The sequence below is a fragment of the Labeo rohita genome, unplaced genomic scaffold, assembly GCF_022985175.1.
Source record: "Labeo rohita strain BAU-BD-2019 unplaced genomic scaffold, IGBB_LRoh.1.0 scaffold_1322, whole genome shotgun sequence".
In the NCBI taxonomy this organism is placed as follows: domain Eukaryota; kingdom Metazoa; phylum Chordata; class Actinopteri; order Cypriniformes; family Cyprinidae; genus Labeo; species Labeo rohita.
This window is the reverse complement of record NW_026127475.1, coordinates 1,844-21,190: the sequence shown is the minus strand read 5'-3', so window position 1 is coordinate 21,190 and position 19,347 is coordinate 1,844. Positions and strand designations below refer to the sequence as shown.

General features: G+C 35.6%; 1 protein-coding gene across 3 annotated transcripts; it reads right to left on the bottom strand.

The window, feature by feature from the left end:
- Positions 1–1,100: 1,100 nt before the first annotated feature.
- LOC127158071 (NLR family CARD domain-containing protein 3-like) lies at positions 1,101–14,957 on the bottom strand. 3 transcript variants are annotated; one of them, XM_051101206.1, is made up of 7 exons: positions 14,805–14,957; positions 14,370–14,542; positions 13,747–13,854; positions 13,572–13,638; positions 12,938–13,142; positions 11,019–12,780; positions 1,101–1,249 (listed from the first exon to the last, which is right to left on the bottom strand). In XM_051101206.1, exons 2-7 carry the CDS (start codon positions 14,426–14,428, stop codon positions 1,159–1,161), a joined length of 2,292 nt encoding a protein of 763 aa, XP_050957163.1. In that variant the 5' UTR covers positions 14,429–14,542; positions 14,805–14,957; the 3' UTR covers positions 1,101–1,158. The 3 variants fall into 3 exon arrangements, with proteins under 3 accessions (XP_050957163.1, XP_050957165.1, XP_050957166.1); XM_051101208.1 differs by having other exon boundaries at positions 13,572–13,632; XM_051101209.1 differs by lacking the exon at positions 14,805–14,957 and adding an exon at positions 14,177–14,290 and having other exon boundaries at positions 13,747–13,856; positions 14,370–14,518.
- Positions 14,958–19,347: the final 4,390 nt, after the last annotated feature.

Here is a 19,347-nt window from a genome sequence, read left to right as displayed (position 1 = left end):
TCACTTCCCCAACGTCCGCCAAGACGCTCAGCCGCTCCACTGAGACAGGCCCGGCTGCAGGACACTGCTGTAACAGGTCAGTTCTTGGACGTTGGAAGGTCACGAAGAGGTGAGTCGCACTTATGTTAACACGCTGGCTTGTTACTATCTGCGCCCGGTCACTCGTGACACGGCCAGACTTGTGGCGTGATTTGACAGGGGACCCCTTAGTGTCGTACACTACTCGACACAACTCAGAGTGTACGACAGATAGGGAACGTCTCGGTTACGTATGGTAACCCTCGTTCCCTGATGGAGGGAACGGAGACGTTGTGTCGAGTAGTGTACGACACTAGGGGTCGCTCTTGGGAGCCCAAACACCTCTGACAGTATAGAAACAGGCCAATGAAAATTGGGTGTGCAGATTTGCATAGCTGGCCACGCCCCGTTCATCCGGGTATAAATAGGGCAGCATGTGCATCTGCTCACTCGTTCTGATGTGAGGAGCCGAGCATCTCAACTCACTCAGAGACGGTCCAGAGTTGTGGCATGGGAGACACAACGTCTCCGTTCCCTCCATCAGGGAACGAGGGTTACCATACGTAACCGAGACGTTTCTGCTTGCTGCAATAAAATCACTATTTTTCTGCTCTAAACAACTGAATTTTGTCAAGATATTTTCAAAGACGATAGACAAGATGTTATAGAATAATAATGTAATGAAATCCTAATTTTGACAACAACAACAAAAAAAGGACATTGATCTATTTTTTGTGTTTCCTGAAAATGTCCCAGTGCAACATCCAACTGGTTTTCCCAGATCACATCACATATTAAGTAGGGCTGTCAACGATTAATCACGATTAATCGCATACAAAATAAAAGTTTAAGTTTGCCTAATATATGTGTGTGTACTGTGTGTAATTATTATGTATATATAAATACAATCACATTCACTACAGTGCTGGTTTTGAAAAAAGGCTCCATAAAAATATCATAATTAATAAGACTGCAATTAATTAATTAATTAATTAATTAATTAATTAATTTACATTTATTTTAAAAAAAGGTTTGGACTGAGAGTGAGAGGACAACAATCAAAACCACTGCTATAGAAAACATATCTGAGTAATTGTGCTTTTTACTTGAAACCTTAAAGTTACTAAGATGTGACAAGACTCACTGTAGTTTCTCCACTTTACAGTGTGGATCCTCCAGAGCTGAAATCAGAGCAGCACAGCCTTTCTGTGTAATACAACAGCCGGAAACACTGCAGAGAATATATAGAAAATTAAAGATGAGTTATTAGTGCTTGACTCATGTGTCCAATGTAATCCTGAAAAACACAGATGTAATACATATCATAGATATCCCCATAAATATTTCCAAAACTACTTTTGATAATTTATTATTATAAATATTACTATAAAATGTTCAACCTTAACTATTGAAGAGGATTTTGTTATTTCATTTGTATTCAGCATGCGATAATTTGTTTTCCTGATTTAATACTCAAAGCAGAAATATGAGAAAGCAGCACCTTTTTCATTTTTGTAAAAAAAAAAAAAAAATATGAATTTGGCTTGATAGAAAATGGAAAATATTTGATCTCCACACGTAGGTGGACATGAAACACAACTTTCCACTGATTGGTCAAGCAAAGATCAACTTGTTCTGTACAAAAACTTGTTCATAAAGGTTACTGGGGTGCGCCGATCTGATATTCAGTATCAGTATCAAAACTGTCATTTTCTTCTGGATCAAGGTATTGGTCAAACGAGACCCATCCATATCTGATATTCTGTGTATACTGTTGTGTTATTGTTAAGCCTCACGAAAGCCACAAAAACATTATGAAGCACAATAAAGTTTTTGTGCACTATATTTCAAGTGTTCTGAAGCCGTTTCATAGTTTAATGTGAGGTACAGATGAATATTTAAGTTCACGTAAACTCTACTCTCCGCTGCGGCTGTCTGTCATCCTCCATTCAGTATTCAAACTGTGTGTCACATTCAGTTACAACAGTCAAGACGATAAAATCCAAGATGATTAAATGTTCCTAATAATGTTATACTTGATCTGTAAATAAAGATAAATGGTTTTGCATAAAATGACTTTGATCTTGCTGGAGTCTCGTGCTGTTTCTAAATCATGTTCATTTCTACTGGGTATCTTTTAGATCACAACACTGGAATAGAGAGAACTATGAATTGTTCTTCACAAGCACAGTAACTGAAATTTAAAACTTTTAAAATAAAAGGCTCAATAAACTTGCGCACAGATTTAATGCACTACACATCAATATCTCTTCCCTTTGTGCTTTGAACTTCTCTAAGTGGAGCGCTGTGTCTGTGCGCTGTGACTCTGTGTTGCTTCAAGTGCATCATTCTGACCACAAGCGTTTTGTGTCGCTCTGTATTTGGAGACTTTCGTTTCACTTTTGCCAATGAATGATTATTAATAGTCTTTCTTGTTCATCTTATCTATCATATGTTGTTGCCTCATTACTGTGCTATACATTTAAAAGAAATGTCTTTTAATTTATAGTACATATTTATATATAAATATATTACTTGTTTTTAATGAATGTATTTTACAACAATACAAAAAGTAATGTGTAACATTTTACAAGATTTAGTCCCACACTTATTCACAATGTTGAATGTTTTTTTTTGTCACTAAAACTTTAGATTTTATAAAATTGTGCACTCATGATTTTTCTAGAGTAACTTTTGCTACTGAATTATCCACTAATCTAGTTTACAACAGTATTTTTGTCATAGATGATGATAGTTTTTGTTATAATGAAGTTGTCTATATTTAGCAGATTGTGTGTAACACAAAAGAGGTGATGATAAGGTCAACACACACTGAGAAATAGAAATTCTACACTGAAAAAAACTGTGCTGGTATCGGATCAATATTGGTATCGGTCGATACTCAAAATTGTTGGTATCAGATCAGGATAGGTTCTGAAAAAGTGGCATCGGGCCAACCATAGTCCTCACTCCTGGAAAGCTGTGTAAAGTGTTAGTGCTGTGTAGTTTTGTAGGTTTTTTTTTTTTTGTAACATTCATCAGATGGTTTGTGTGCCATTTGAGACTAATTGACAAGACAATACTTTGCTAATTTAAGAAATTGCTGAATGCTGTCAAATTAAACATGGTTAATGTCATTGAAGATTTCTGCACATTTATATCTGATGTACAAAGCGTAATGAAATTATGGCTGTCACATGATTACAAGTGATGGCAAAGTGAAGCTTTCAACACAACTGTATCCAAAAAAAGGTTCATTACTCAAAGCTTTTCAAAACGGTTCATGTTGTATCCATCTAGTGATCATAAAAATGAATAAAACCTTCCAAAGTGACAGTGATCCATTACAGCCGCTGGTTTCACATCTGGTTCTGCAAATGATTAGTTGTTTTATTTTATTGTATATAAATAATGGTCATTGTCAAAGTCGTTCATTTGTGTTGGTGTACTAGCACTAAAATAAGTAAAATAAATGAAACAAATTCATCAATTAAATCTATGATGTGTTTATTTTAACTCTGCCTCAGACTTCCTTAGACTGTTACTTCACGGGCAAAGTTCATTTTTGAGCTCAATATATAAATTACTTTTAAAAAAATAGATAAATAAACATGGCTAACACATTAAAATGTAATACAATGTAAAGGAACGGCACTGAGGTTCACTTTAGTTTGAACCACATACTGAAGCAGTCACGTGGTTTTCAAATTATTGAAGCTTTGGACGTGATAAATCACATGCTTTTCTCAAAACGAATCAAGATCCGATACAGTGCTTCAATATGTGTGTTCAACTTGAAGCTACAGACGGTGATCAACAAGATTAGCCGAGAGCAGTCGGAGCAGCGGCGGAGTTGAAAATGGAGCTGTCAAGTCGGACACTTTCTGGGGATGGCTCCAAGATGGCGGCATGTTAAGATAACTTTTAGTAGCTCTGCTGACAAAAAAAAATAATATAACTTGCGTAAACTGTCTGCTTTCAACTGGCTACCTTATGCATCCGTTGTGTGCTTTATTACCGATGTAATTGTGGCATAAATATGTCAAAAAGTGTTCGAAAACTAAAAGAATGGGAGAAAAGTTTGATGGATGTATCAGTAGATATGCACGACTAAGCACTTTCTGCTGTTACTGATCCAGGTTTTGGTAACACCCTGGATGCTCTTTGCTCAACTCATCTTCCCGACACTCCAACTAAACCTGCCTCTAAAAAAGGGAAAATGGAAACCTTGGAAAATGTGGTCGCAATATTATCATCTATTTCATCACTGATCAACCAGTGCTCTGATTCTCTTAAAAAGTTGGTAACTTCCAACGCTATGAAAATTGAGGGCTTGAAAAAGACTGTGGACTTTGTCTCTGCTGAAGTCAAAGATGTGAAAGTGAAAGTTGACAACCTAACTTCTGGGTTGCAACTCGGGGAGCAGCAAATTGAGACGTGTGAAACTTGTTTAGCTGACCTGGAGAGATACTCGAAGTGCTGGAAACTTCGGCTGAGAGGAGTTCCCGAAAAGGAGGAGAACATCAGGGATGAAGTCATCCGCATATGTGAGCAAACATATCCTGACGGCAAGGGCAAATTCTCCTTTGCTATAGACTCAGTTCACAGACTGGGGAAAAAGCAGAATCAAATTGGCAGCAAGTCTGTCCCTCGTGCTGTCATAGAACAGTTTACATCACGCATTGTCAGGAATGCTGTGTGGAAGGCAGCGAAGTCTTCGGCTTATTTGAAAGACTTTTGTCTTTCTCCACTGGACGGAGAAAGACAAAAGAAGCTGTGGCCTATGGCAGAAGAAGCACACGCAGCTGGAAAAGCTGCATACTACGTGGGTGCACACACCTTCATTAATGGTATTGAGATCCATTTGCCTGCGTATGCTGAAAAAAAAAAAAAAAAAAAAAAAACGAAGACCCAGACTTTCGTTTTTGAACATAGCTCCCTTTTGCGGACCAGGTTATCGTCGACGAACTTTACAAGCTTCACTAAAGTTTTTGATTACCAGCTACGATCACATCTACAGATGATGCTCCGGCATTGTTACGGCTCGTGTTTTTGTTAATGTATGTTTTTTGGGCAACCAGTTGATTAACATGTTTGGTTACAATTCTTCAAATGAAAACAGGGCTCCATTTGAGGTGACTGAAAACAAAATTGTCTTTTGGCTAAACAAATATCCATCTGGTATCATTTGTATGGGTGAAGACTTTAACACTGCTCCAGATAATACGCTAGATCGTATGCCACCAAAGAAAGTTCCATGTAACTTGCTACTAAAAACCTTTATGGAGAAATATGGCTTAATAGACATCTGGAGGCAAAAATATCCAAATAAAAAATCATACTTGGTGTAATACTGATTTTTCCAGGCAATCAAGAATAGATTTTTATAATAGATGCCTCATTAAGCATTTTTTTTAAAAGGCTAATACAGAAAAATCATATTGCACTAATTGGGAACTTTTAAAATTTGAGGCTTCTAAATATTTAAGACATGTTGGCAGTCATCTTGCTAAACTTAATATAGAACAGGAAGATAAAATAATATTCGGAATTACCTCAGTTCTAAATAAAGGGTCTAATGACTTTTCAGATATAGATAAAACAAATATAACAGCATTACAAAGTAAATTAGACAACATCTGTTTAAAAAAAAAAAAAAAGGCTGAAGGAGACCTTTATAAGGTCTAGGAAAAGATGGTTGGAGGAAGGTGAACAGAATCCCTCCTACTTCGTTAGACTAGAAAAAAAAAATCAGGCTACATTAAATACTATTCCTCAGTCACAAATGAATGATAAAGAGAGATTTCAGAATATGGCTCAACCTTTTACCGTAAACTATATGTGTCACAATATGACACTAAAGCCTCAGATGATTTCTTAAATTCAGTGGGAGAGATTACAAAAATAGATAGTTTAGAAAAAGCTATGTGTGACCAACCTATTAGTTCAGAAGAAATAACCAATTCAATTCATAACTTAAAAAATAATAAGTCTCCCAGAACGGACAGTCTAACCTCAGAATTTTATAAGTTATTTGCTGAGCAACCAGTCCAACCTCCCATCTACCATGACTCAGGGTTTAATTACTCTTATTCCTAAACCTAAAAAAGATTTGACCATTATTGACAATTGGCCAATTAGTCTTTTAATAATGATTATAAATTAATTGCTTCTATATTTGCTAAAAGAATTAAGAACGTATTATATCTATATATTGTAGATGAAACTTTTTTTATGAAAAACAGGTACATTTCGAATAATATAAGGTTGGTTTTAGATATACTAGATTATTCATATTTAATTGATGAAAATTATTTTATTTTATTTTTAGATTTTTATTTTTAGTTCAATTTAAACATGGAACTACCTCTAGATTTGATTTAAAAAGAGGTACAGGGTTGTCCTATCTCCCCATATCTTTTCCTGCTTGTAAACCAATTATTATCTGTGCATGTTAAAAAAAAAAAAGTATTCTTAAGGGTATCTCAGTTGCACATAGAGAATTTATTATAGGTCAGTTAGCCGATGATATGACCCTTTTTTTAAAAAAAAAAAAAAAATAGTGACCAAATTCCAGTTGTGGTTAATGTTATTAATGAGTTTTCTAGTGCTTCTGGTCTCTATCTTAATATTAGTAAGTGTGAACTAATGGCTGTTAAAGATTTAACAAGTATTAGTAACATTCCCATTAAAGATAGTGTTAAAATGTTCTCTGAATTTTAACCCCATAATTGATAAAAAAAAAAAAAAAAAAAACTTTCGGCTTCAAAGAGATCTGTCCCTAAAGGGGAGAGTTCTCCTTACGAAGGCTGAAGCTATAGCCCGACTGACATATGCCTCCTTATCTTTGTATCTTGATAACTCTATTAGTAAAAATATTAAAATGCTTTTTGATTTCCTATGGAAAAATCGAACACACCATGTTAAAAAGACTGTAATTATGAAATACATATGAGAATGGTGGCCTTAATTTCTTAGATGTCACCACTATGAACCACACATTTAAGATTTATTGGATTAAGCATCACTTAAAAAGCCCCAGTACTGTCTGGAATTTAATTCCTCAATATGTATTTTCAAATATTGGTGGTCTTAGTTTTGATGTGTAATTATAATATAGATAAAATTCCAGCTAAGTTATCTGTCTTCCACAAACAAGTGCTCCTATCTTGGTTAATAATATATAAGCATAATTTTATTTTTTTTTTTCCACATCGCTATTTCATCTGGAATAAAAGAAACATTCTTTACAAACACAAATCTCTTTTTTTTTTTTTTTTTTTTTTTTTAAGAACTGGTTTGACAATGATATTAAATTGGTTAGTCAGCTATAAAATAAAGGAGGAACATCTTTCTTATTATAAAACAGCAGTTACTCAAAAAGAATTTGCAATTGTTTCTGGTTCAGTCCCTTCAGGTACTCATATGCTATTTAGAGGTATTGATAAAGACCATTCTCCCAATTCAGTCAGTGTCCTTTGATGTTACTAAATTTTATGTTGGTAAAATCTGTTTTTTATCAAATGTTTTGTCTCATTGGGTCTCTTCAATGAATGGAAAATTGATTTGCAGGAGAAAAGTATGGCTGTTACCACAGAAATATCATCTGAGAAATAAGATTAAAGAAGTTTCTTATAAGCTCATTCACAGATTTTATCCAGCAAAGCATTATTTACAAAAATTTAAAAAATGAATAAATGTAAATTGTATTTTTTGTAATGAGTATGAGGAAACTGCCTTGCACTTATTTTGGCACTGTACATACTCAGTTACACTATGGTGTAAGGTTCAAAAATTTATTCATGAAAATATTCAGTGTTTAAGACCTTGTTTACTCTTATGGGAAAATGTACTCTTTGGCTTTACTGGCTATCCTGACCAAGAGGAACAGGACTTTTACTTAATTAACTTACTTATTCTATTGACCAAATTTCACATTCATAAGTGTACATTTAAAAAAAAACAAAACAAAAAAAAAAAAAAAAAAATTTTGTTGACTAAAACATGTATTGACAATAAATACAAATCACTAGAGGAAAAAACTGTATTTGCTTTAATATTTTTAAGAGCTGCTTGCAGTTTGTGAAGAATAAATGTACTAATATTTGAATCCATATTTTCATTCGAGCACTCAGTCTTGTGTGGCCAGAACACAACATTTTACACTCACAGAAATCATACGGCAACCTTTTTTTGTAACACACAGGACCTATTCTTTTTTTCTTTTTTCTTTTTTATATTGATGGCACTGATATTACACACTTTAGGTTGATCTCAGCCAGTTGATCATGTAAGTGAACCACTGCTCTGCACATTTTGTGTGTATCTCAGATGTCTGTTCTATTCAAAAGTAAGTGCCCTGCGAACTCGAAATATTCCGCTCTGATTACAGTTCGAAGACAGCGTTTATGTTCCATTCAACAGGCATTAAAGTGTGCAAGACATGAATTTAAATTGCATTTATTTACAGGGGTATATTGTGTCACACTTCTCTAAGTTCAGTCTGTGTGTGAAGACTATGCAGGCGGTGGCGTAGCGCAAATCCAAGAATGAATATTCCTAAGTAAACTTCACAGTGAGCCACATTAAGTAGTTTGAGTTTTGACCCGAGTGGATGGCACTGTCCGTGTGCCAGATAAAATCGCCCAGCCCTAGGTTGATCCATTGTGTTGTTTCAAGCTGAAAAGCATATTTTTGCGCTTCATTTTAGATCCGTTCTAACGTCCGGTCATGAGTTGCAGATATGGCAATTCATGTCACAGCAAGCGCTCTTCATTTTTCTAATGTGTTTTTAAATGTACAATATAAATTTCAACATCTCTAATCCACTATTTTTCAAGTCTAGACTTTGAGTTGTCTGAAAATAATGTCCCAGTAAATCACTTTGCGTTGCTGACGTAGACGTTCCCATTCTCTATTGTTCTTGAGAATGCAAAAAAAAATTTTAATAAAATAAATAAATAAATAAATAATGATTACATGTGTGACAAAGCACCTGTTTTGTCACATTGTCTTTATTCTGACAGTTCGTTTTGAGAAAAGATCTATGATAGTAGCAAGCTTCAATAATTTGAAAGCATTTGATACTGCTTCAGTATCTGCTTCAAACTAATGGAACCTCAGTGCCATTTGTAAACATTTTATTACATTTTTTAGCACTGGCCTGTACACACACGCACTTCATCCACTCTCTGTTCCCGCTCTTTACCTGTGCACGCGCTGAAACGATCGCCAATTTTCCCAAATCACAGATTCCACCGTCTCATACCCGATCATCTCACGCACAAACATCAGCCGCGTCTTGTGTTTTGTCTTCGTTCAAGTGTTTGTTTGTCAGGAAGTAGTCAGTCGCCTGCTTTTAAAGACACAGAGTGGGTTGCGCCGGCGAAACCATCATCTGTTTGTAACGGGTATTACGTGTGAATTATGTGTAACTTATTTACGTGTTTTAATAATGATGAATATGTGTATTTGAAGTATTACCGGTCATGGGCGATGAAAGCATAATAAATGTGGGTGTGTGTGACATTTAAATTGAATTGTGGGAATGTAAAATGTGTGAGGTACCTGAATACTTATCTGTTTGTGATTGTTGACAAAGAATGGTGGAGTCTGGTCTATAAAAGGGGAGGCCAGACTCACACATGGTTGCTTGTTAACCAAGTTGGCAAAAGTGTTTCAGTACCTTGAGCAAACTTTAAACTTATTTATTGTATATTGTGGATACAATGTGTGATTGTAAATACAGTGTGTTTTTTTATATATTTATTTTCCTATTTGTTTTTGCTTTGGTACTTTGGTATAATTTTGTACACCTGTATTCTTCACTGTGGACTGTCTGGATTATTGGCACAGTAAATAAATTTACACCCTGCACGAAAGTAGTGATGGCGAAGTGAAGCGTTGTGAACCAGAAAAGCTTCACAATCGTATCGGAAAAAGGTTTATTACTCGAAGCTTTTCAAAACGGGATGTTGTGGCCATTTAGTGGTTATAAAAATGAATAACACTTTCCAAAATGCGGTGTTACCATTACAGCCGCTGGTTTCACATCTGTGTTTATGAATGTTTCTTTGTTTTATTTTATTGTATATAAATAACGGTCATTGTCAAAGTCATTCATTTGTGTAGGTGTATAGCACTAAAATAAATGAAACATAAATTAACAAATTAATTTTTTTAGTCCTTAGACTGTTACTTCATGGGCAAAGTAAATTTTTGAGCTCAATTTTTAAATTACGATTAAAAATAAATAAATAAACAATACTAACACATTAAAATATAATATAATGTAAAGGTAATGGCACTGAGGTTCGCTTCGTTTGAACCAGATACTGAAGCAGTCACGTGGTTTTCATGTCAGGTAAACGAAGCTTCGGACGTCATACATCACGTGCTTTTCTCAAAATAAATCAAGCTCTGATACAGTGCTTCAATGTGAAATGTGTTTTTTTATGCAAGCCTCTGAGCTTCTGTGTTGAACGTAACATCACTACATGAAAGTGCTGCCCGAGTGAGCCACTGTTTTCTTTTGTTTGTTTTGTTGTTGTTGTTTTGTTTAGTTTTATGTATTTTCATGGACTCAAGTTCCCTTTTCCCCTCGTGGCAGTCGCTTCATCACAACATGCATCTTTTAATAGAGTGGCATTAACTAAAACTCTTTTACTTTTTTGCAGTTTAAGATGCATTTTGTCTACTATTTTAATTTACTGAAATTAAATTATACATATGTATTATTAGATTGATCCCAATCCAATATTTGTAGTATCAGAGAGTCACAACCCTGTTCCTGAAGGCACCTCAACTTTACACATTTTGGATGAATCTCTCTTATCAAACACACTTGATTCAACTCATCAGGTCATTAGTAGAGCACTCTATGATGTTAGCTCAGTGTGTCACATAAGAAAGACCTCAAAATATACAGAAACATGGTAGAGAAACAAAGGCCTACTGTATACAATAAAGTCAATAAAACAAAGACACTGTAAAATACTCACTCAGCCTTTCTAGATGCTTTGATCACTGGCAGCAGCCTCAGGAGACATTCTTCTGATGGATCATATTTACTCAGTTTAAACTCATCCAGCTCTTCTTCTGAGTTCAACAGCACAAACACCAGAGCCGACCACTGAGCAGCAGACAGTTTGACTCCAGAGAGACGAAAGAGATCTGTTCTGCTCAGGTATGTTTGGACTTCCTGCTCTAGTGAACGATCATTCAGTTCATTCAGACAGTGGAACAGGTTGATGGATTTCTCTGGAGAGCGATTCTCCCTGATCTTCTGTTTAATGTATTCAGCTGTTTCCTGATTGATATCAGAGCTGCTTACTGTCTTTCTCAGGAGGCCTTGTAAGAGAGTCTGATTAGACTCTAGTGAGAGACCGAGAAGGAACCGGAGGAAAAGATCCCAGTGTCCGTTCTCACTCTGTAAGGCCTTGTCCACTTCTCCCTTCAGTAAACTGGTCATTGGTGACCTGAACACATTCATCAGTCCTGTGTTTTGTTCAGAAAAGGACAGCAGCTTGAATAAAGCAGCAAGAAACTCCTGAATACTCAGATGAACAAAGCTGTACACCTTCCCCAGCTGCAGTCCAAACTCCTGTCTGAAGATCTGGGTACAAACTCCTGAGTACACTGACACTTCTCTGACATCAATGCCGCTCTCTTTCAGGTCCTCCTCATAGAAGATCAGGTTCCCTTTTTCCAGCTGTTCAAAAGCCAGTTTTCCTAGAGACAGAATAGTCTTTCTAGCCTGATCAGGATCGATTTCATATTTCCCATCATACTTCTGTGTCTTCAGTTTGGTCTGAAAGATCAGGAAGTGTGTGAACATTTGTGTGAGAGTCTTGGGAATCTCTGCACTCTCTGCTTTACCCATCATCCTCTCTAGAACAGTGGCTGAAATCCAGCAGAAGACTGGTATGTGACACATGATGAACAGACTTCTTGATGATCGGATGTGTGTGACGATTCTATCAGCCAGACTCTGATCGTTTATTCTCTTCCTGAAATATTCGTCCTTCTGAGGGTCGTTGAATCCTCGTACCTCTGTGACCTGGTCGACACACTCAGGAGGGATCTGATTGGCTGCTGCTGGTCGAGAGGTGATCCAGAGGAGAGCAGAAGGAAGTAGATTCCCCTTGATGAGGTTGGTCAGCAGCACATCCACTGAGGCTGATTCTGTTACATCAGACAAGCTCCGATTGTTTTGGAAATCTAGACGTAGTCGACACTCATCCAGACCATCAAATATGAACATGACTTTGTAATCATCATAATCTGCTGACTTAAATTCTTTGGTTTCTGTGTGAAGGTGATTTAGAAGATCCACAAGACTGAGATTTTTCTGTATCAAATTCAGCTCCCTGAAAGGAAGTGGAAATATGAAATGAACATCCTGATTGGCTTTTCCTTCAGCCCAGTCCAGGATGAACTTCTGCACAGAGACTGTTTTTCCAATTCCAGCGACTCCTTTAGTCAGCACAGTCCTGATGGGTTTGTCTTGTCCAGGTGAGGGTTTAAATATGTCATTGCAGTTGATTGGTGTTTCCTGTGTCTCTGGTCTCCTGGACACTGTCTCAATCTGTCTCACCTCATGTTCATTATTGATCTCTCCACTCCCTCCCTCTGTGATGTAGAGCTCTGTGTAGATCTCATTCAGACGTGTTGAGTCTCCATGATTGGACATTCCTTCACTGATTCTCTGATATTTGTCCTGTAGTCTGGATTTGAGTTTTTGTTGATACACAGGCATCAGTTCTGAGCAAAGGAAATAATTTTAATAAACAATATTTTAGAAATGTATTTATAGGTTTGATATGTTACATGTGTCATGACATTCATCAACATTACTAACTGAAGACAGAAGGTTCATAATAAAAACACAGGCTATAATCTGCTGATCCAGAGCTCTTACTGGTCTGTAGTGTGTTAGCGAGGTCTGTCTGGTTCATCTTCCTCAGGATGATCAGTGTGATCTTCAGAAGCCCCTCTCTGACTCTGTTATGACCCTCATCATCATAATGGTCTCTTTCAGAGCATTCTGGGTAATCTGGACTCAGTAGTCTCTTAAAGCTTTTTAACTCACTCTTCATCACAGACATGATTTTCTGCTCAAGCTCCTGAAATCATAGTGAATATTCAAACAATAAACCTCCATTCCATCACAGAGAGGGTGAACCAAAGGATCAATACACAAGAGTTAAGGCATGAACACTAATAAACATCACTGAATTATATCACACCTGCTAATAACTTCGACTGTATGCTCAAACATCAGCGTCTACAGATACTGAGGTTAAAAGAGGGAGTTTGACTGGATTGTCTGTTTGCTAGATTGATGTTCATCTTTGTGCAGCAGTCAGGTTACATATGGATTCATCTTCTCTACTTTAGTGGTCATTGATCTGCTTTATAGTGGCCTACAAATGATCTTATGTGTGTAGGAAAGTAAATATGACTATTATAGAGAGGATTTCACAGATTTCTCCATTTCTAAATACTTTTACCCAGAGGGTCATTGTTTTGATAAACACACACACAAAACCAACCTTGAAAATGGAGTCTAAGTTCTTCTTTGCTGTATGTGATTCTGGTCCTTCATGTTTTTGACTGTAGTTAAACAAATATTAAATATTTTTAAATATGTGTTAATGTATTTAATACACATCAGTAAATGAATATCATATACTGTATATATTTCTCATACTGTAAACTAAACATCACCTCAGATCAGCAGATGATTCTCCTGAGCTGAAATCAATTGGAGGAGCCATTGACCCGTCACTCTTCATGGACACACAGCTGGGTTCAGGAGATTCATTCTGCCACAGACTAAAATATAACAGCAATAAAAACTGTTTCAGAAAATCTCACACTGCTCTGACAGAAACACCTTTTACTGTTTCAAACTCCCTTAAATGTTCATCTTTCACTTGAGGAGTCTTTTGTGACTTGAGAGTTAAAAGATTAAATTTCTATAAATAAAAGGAATCTGCCACATGTGCCCTTTTCATTCATGCATTATAGAAAAAATAGACCAATACACACATATAAAGACAGACACAGAAACATCCAGCAGTAACAGGGACACCTGATGACAATGTCTATAATACACTACACCTACAGTATATATGACACTCATAATATCTCATATGGACTCAACAGAAGAGTCTTCATCTCTACAGAGATCTGAAAGATCCATCAGTTGTTTTTTCCTCACAGACACATTGATGTGTTCAGGTGAATCTGATTCACCCCCTGAATCAGACTATAAATGAAAATGCTATTGTATTATGTATTTATTGTTTCTGAGCATTGAAAATGTGAAACATTTCAAGTTCTCTCACCTCTTGACTGTCTTTATCTTTGTTTCATGTTCTTCAGAGAGATTCATTCTGGAGGTCATGGTTTCATCTAAAAACAGATACAGATGTTGATCCACAGAGTGAGTTATGAATCATCTCAGCATTTAATTTTCTCAAATCCACCTCTGTCTCATCAGTCAGTCCACAGTAATGACCTGCACACATGAAAAACAATTTCATCCTGACATTATTTACACAGAATCAAATTATTCACAAACAGCATAACAAATTCAGACAAGCACTGTGTTAAAATGAAAGTAAATGTTCAATCTGATGATTTACAGAATCTGTGTTTTCTCTCCTAATGTCATTTAAACTACTTCCAAAATATCTGATACTACTTATTGTTATACTTCACTTTAAACCAGTCAGGATTGATTTTGGCTATCAAATATGATGTGAAATCTTGGTACTCACTGTGTTTTTCTCTCTTAATGTAGTTTACTTCCTCATATGACAAAACCTGCTGTACCTGCTGTAATAGTTTCACTTTCATGTGTCACATGACAAGGAGGAGTTTGTGTCCAAAACAAACCATAAAGTGTTTAAAATCTTCATATCTTAAAATCTAAATATCTTAATATTGAATTTCATTCTTTATTATTCAGTTATAACCCATTCATGTATTTCCCTCACAGTTGTACTCTGAGTGTTGTTTAACCACTGAATATATAAAGGCAGCTCTCTGTAACTTATGTCTCTCTGTCAACTTTCTCATCACTTGCTCCCTCTACAGGATACGAGTGGAATATTTTAACAGTGTCGAGAATGCAGTTTTTTTTTTTACGTGAGAAGCAAACAAAGCATTAATAATCAGGCTATGAGTTTGTTTATTTTTTTGTTTTTTTTTTTTTTTTTATTTTTTTTTTTTTAACAATTTCAAAAAGTATTTCAAAAATCCCATTGGTTGTATCTAGACCAGAAATCCCTTCTTTCTTTTAAGGAGTTTTATGTAACTGGTAATGAGTAACTGATAAGATGAATTATGGACTAAACTATATCATCTTATCTTCCTCTGTTGCTGTCAGATATTGTAAGAAAAAGGATTTTCATGACATGTAACTTTTGCAAAATTCACATTTTCCTGAGTCATGTTTCTCTATTCTGTGCAGTTTGATAAGAGCTGTATGTCAGAAGTTTTCTTATTTATTTCTTCCTGTTGCTCTACTATTTTTGTAAAATGCTGAACACACACAAAATAAAAAAGAACATTTCACTACTTCCTCCAGGTGATACAGTGAGCTGAGATACAGCCTTGTCACATATGGCATTAAAAAAATTGCTTCATGGATGATCAAATTTGGGCTTGAAACTTGGTGAATTCTAGGGTATGTGCAAAACTGGACAATATGTTGTAAGTATGTTGTAACTGTATGTTGTAAGGAGTTTAAGTAGGGCGGCACAGTGGTTCAGTAGGTAGCGCTGTCGCCTCACAGCAAAAATTTCCCTGGTTTGTGTCCTGGCTGAGTCAGAGAGGAGGTAGAGGAGGTGAAATACAATCTCCCAGGGAATATTACTTGATAAACCTGAGTGTTTTCCTCTCTTTTGCAGCTCACAGCACCATATTTTGCTGATTTCTCACCGTTTGTGTTTAACCATTGAATTTCCTTGTACAAGATGAAGCTGGTTTTCAGGCAGCTCAGATGAGCCTTAAACCAAGAGTTGTAATAGTGCCAGGACTTCTGAGGAGGCAGGAAAGGCTGAGCAGCTTCTCCTAAATAATTATTTCCAAGAGACCTGGAGGTCAGTGGACTTATATCTGAGTATCTGACATTTACCAGCATCAGTAACACACATAAGTGGTCAATCACCCAAGTCTTAGTGACATTTTGTGGATTTGTTTGTATTTGTGTACTGGTGCTTTTTCTTTTGCACTCTTTCTAGGTGAGGGATCTCCACAATCCTGAAAATCTCTCAATTCATGTGTCACAACACCTCAACAGCTGACGCTCGAAGCCATCAAACTCAGTCTAAGGTGAGTCAGTCTAATTTGTCCCATTCGATTACATTTGAAATGTTATTTTCTGAAAATTGACATGAAATCTCATCACCACATTCCCAGAGTTGCTAATGGTGTGTTTGTATTAACAGGACTGAATCACAGTTGTAAGTCAAATATTTTCACACAGATTCTGATCTGTGATGTTTCTCAGTAGACACCAAACATGTTTGTGTTTATTACATGACAGGTGAAGAATAAAACAAGGAAGACAAGTCCATTCAAATAGGCACGAGACATAGGATATTGCTGGATACTGTTGCTTGTATCCTGAAATGCCATGTTTTAACAATAAACTGATTATCATAAACAACAAATGTATATTTCTAGGCAAATGGCATGATCATCGGAAAAAGTTGTTGCAGTTTTTAATTTAGCCTGTCAGCTTGGAACAACAAAGTATTTCTTACTATTTATTAATATTTATTTTCTAAGTGTAATCCTCTGGGTTTAAACAACAATGTGCTTTTTCAGGGGTAAAGATATATTTGACCCAATATGTTTATAATAAATATATGAAACAGCATTTTTTTTTTTAAATTTCCATCACAAAAATGTTATCCCAAAAGAAAAACTAAACTATGTGTTTCTTTTTTTAATAATATACATTGAAAGAAAGCTGTGCAATAAATATTGTAAGCAAAGATTTATTAAGATTTGTGAAATTCCAGAGGGGTCATAGTTCGATATATTTAAAAATAAAGATCTATTTTACTATTATTCATATTTAACATGTTTAATTTAATTTAGTTCATTTATTACAGTATGTTTTATGTCAAACTCTCTCCTTGTGACTCTACTGGTAAACTGTGACGTCTTATCTCATGGTGTCCTCTTGAGGCTGCATTAAGACTTAAATTATACCAAGATCATATACTATTTTTAGAATTAAATTTAATGAATTTTCTTATTATCAGGCTTATATTGTAATATACTGTATTAAAAAAATGTTAACAGTACATTGTTCACTTTAACTGTGAGATGCCAAAAGGAGTCACATCCAAAACGTGACTTTAACAGTAAGTAAACATGTTCAGTCTGAACTGAGATACTGAGAGATTCCAGGATGAAGCTGAAGTTTCTCACCATCACAACAGATTAAAGATCAGATTGTAGTTTCTTGCTCTTCAACAGATGCAACTGTTAAATACACACAAAACAATCAAACATTTATTTGAACAGGTATGTATGTTTTTTCTGTGTTTATTGTTTTTAAGAACTACCATCATCTTTTAACTGTATATAAACAAATTTGACTAGAAAAAATCATGTGTTTTGTCAGTAAGGAAAGATGTTTATTTGTAGAGTAAAACATAAACAGGAGGAGCAAAACAGATTTAACTGATTTCTATTACAGCAATTTTCACAATACATGCTGTTTCAAAACAGCTTTAGTAAACACCTCACAAACCCAAAGCATGACAAGCTAATCAGTATTAATAATAATGATGAACATTTTGATGTTTAACTGAATATAATGTAATAAATGAGACAGACATTTACCTCTTATCCTGCAGCATCTGAAAATCATCACGACTGTCACTAACAAATAAGGAGAAACTGCGAGTACAGAACTGAGTATGTGGAGAACAGAGATCTGAGATTCTGAATGAAACACTGAAGAAGAGACACACAATCACTTTATCAAGCACCATATCTGAACAAGGACATAAGAAGAAATAAATCAGCTCACAGTTTCATTGACTCTCACCTGTGACTGAGATCCAGCTCTTGGGTGACTCTCCTCTCTCTATAAATCATATGAAATAACTAAATAATTATCATTATAGCCAGACAAAACTTACATAACTGTACACAGATACTGGCAGTGCAATGTATTTCAATACTATCTAGAACCGTTGTAGAGGCTTTTCTAAATGTGTATCTAAACCATATAGTTAACCACATTATACCAAGGATCATTTTACAGGTTTGGGTCAGATTACATTGAAATGCACTGAAAACAAACAACATGGCAATATTAGTAATATAGAAAGTAACATGCCTTTTAGTGACAATTCAAATTAGTATATTATTTTAAGAAGCTCAGTGATCTGAGACCATGCAAAGTACATGTAATGACCATTTCCATCTGATTAACAACTCATCCCATGGTAGAAATAAGCCAGATCAGATATGGAGACTGTCACCTATAACAGTATCATCTTCAGAGATACAAGTAGGAAACGTAATGAACAGAGGGAGATTGAGTCTACAACATTATCAAATTCTGACCATGTAGCACTTTTCAGGTGATTTGGAGGGGCTAAAGAACTTCAAAAACACCTGCTTTGAATGTTATCATTCCATTGAATGGCCATTATCAGTGGTTCTCAGCCTCATAAAAATGGGCCAGAAGGGTCCTGCTACATCTACTGGTAGCTCAGAAGGCTGTTATCATCCATCCACATGCTTAATCACCAATGCAAACACAAGAGACAGCTCCAAATACAATCAGATTCTTTCTGTTTATTGTTGTTGATTGTTGGAACCATCAATGTGGTCCCTTTATAACTATGCAATGTGGGGAACAATAAAGTTATATTGTACTGAATTTAATACACAATGTCAATGAAAAGTAGCATATTTGTTTGCAAATTTGTCTTTCCTAATTGTCTCAGTAGGGCTGGGTGTTGACAAGGACCTCACCATAGTATTCGTTACAGCAGGTCACAGTATGATTTGATGTTGGTATTAAATGCTTCACATAACTTTAACATCTTTGTGTGTGTGTGTGGACCAGGTAATCCTCATGTTGTGGGGTCATAATCTGTTTACACAGTCAGAAACAAACAAACAAATAAAATGCTTCATTTCATGAGTCTTCAAAGTGTTCTCTAAAACTAGACCTGAGATGGCTTGTGTCCGTGAAATGAGAAAATTAAAACTTTCCTGCACAGCTAAACCAAATACACTGTTGGAAAGGTCTTGACCTGGAGAGTAACATGTTAGTATGAAGAT

Coding starts and splice junctions, on each gene's coding strand:
- LOC127158071 (XM_051101206.1), bottom strand. CDS start 14,428: ATGACCTCCAGAATGAATCTCTCTGAAGAACATGAAACAAAGATAAAG. Junction 13,855..14,369: donor AAGATAAAGACAGTCAAGAG/GTGAGAGAACTT, acceptor GTTATATTTTAG/TCTGTGGCAGAATGAATCTC. Junction 13,143..13,571: donor ACTTAGACTCCATTTTCAAG/GTTGGTTTTGTG, acceptor CTATGATTTCAG/GAGCTTGAGCAGAAAATCAT.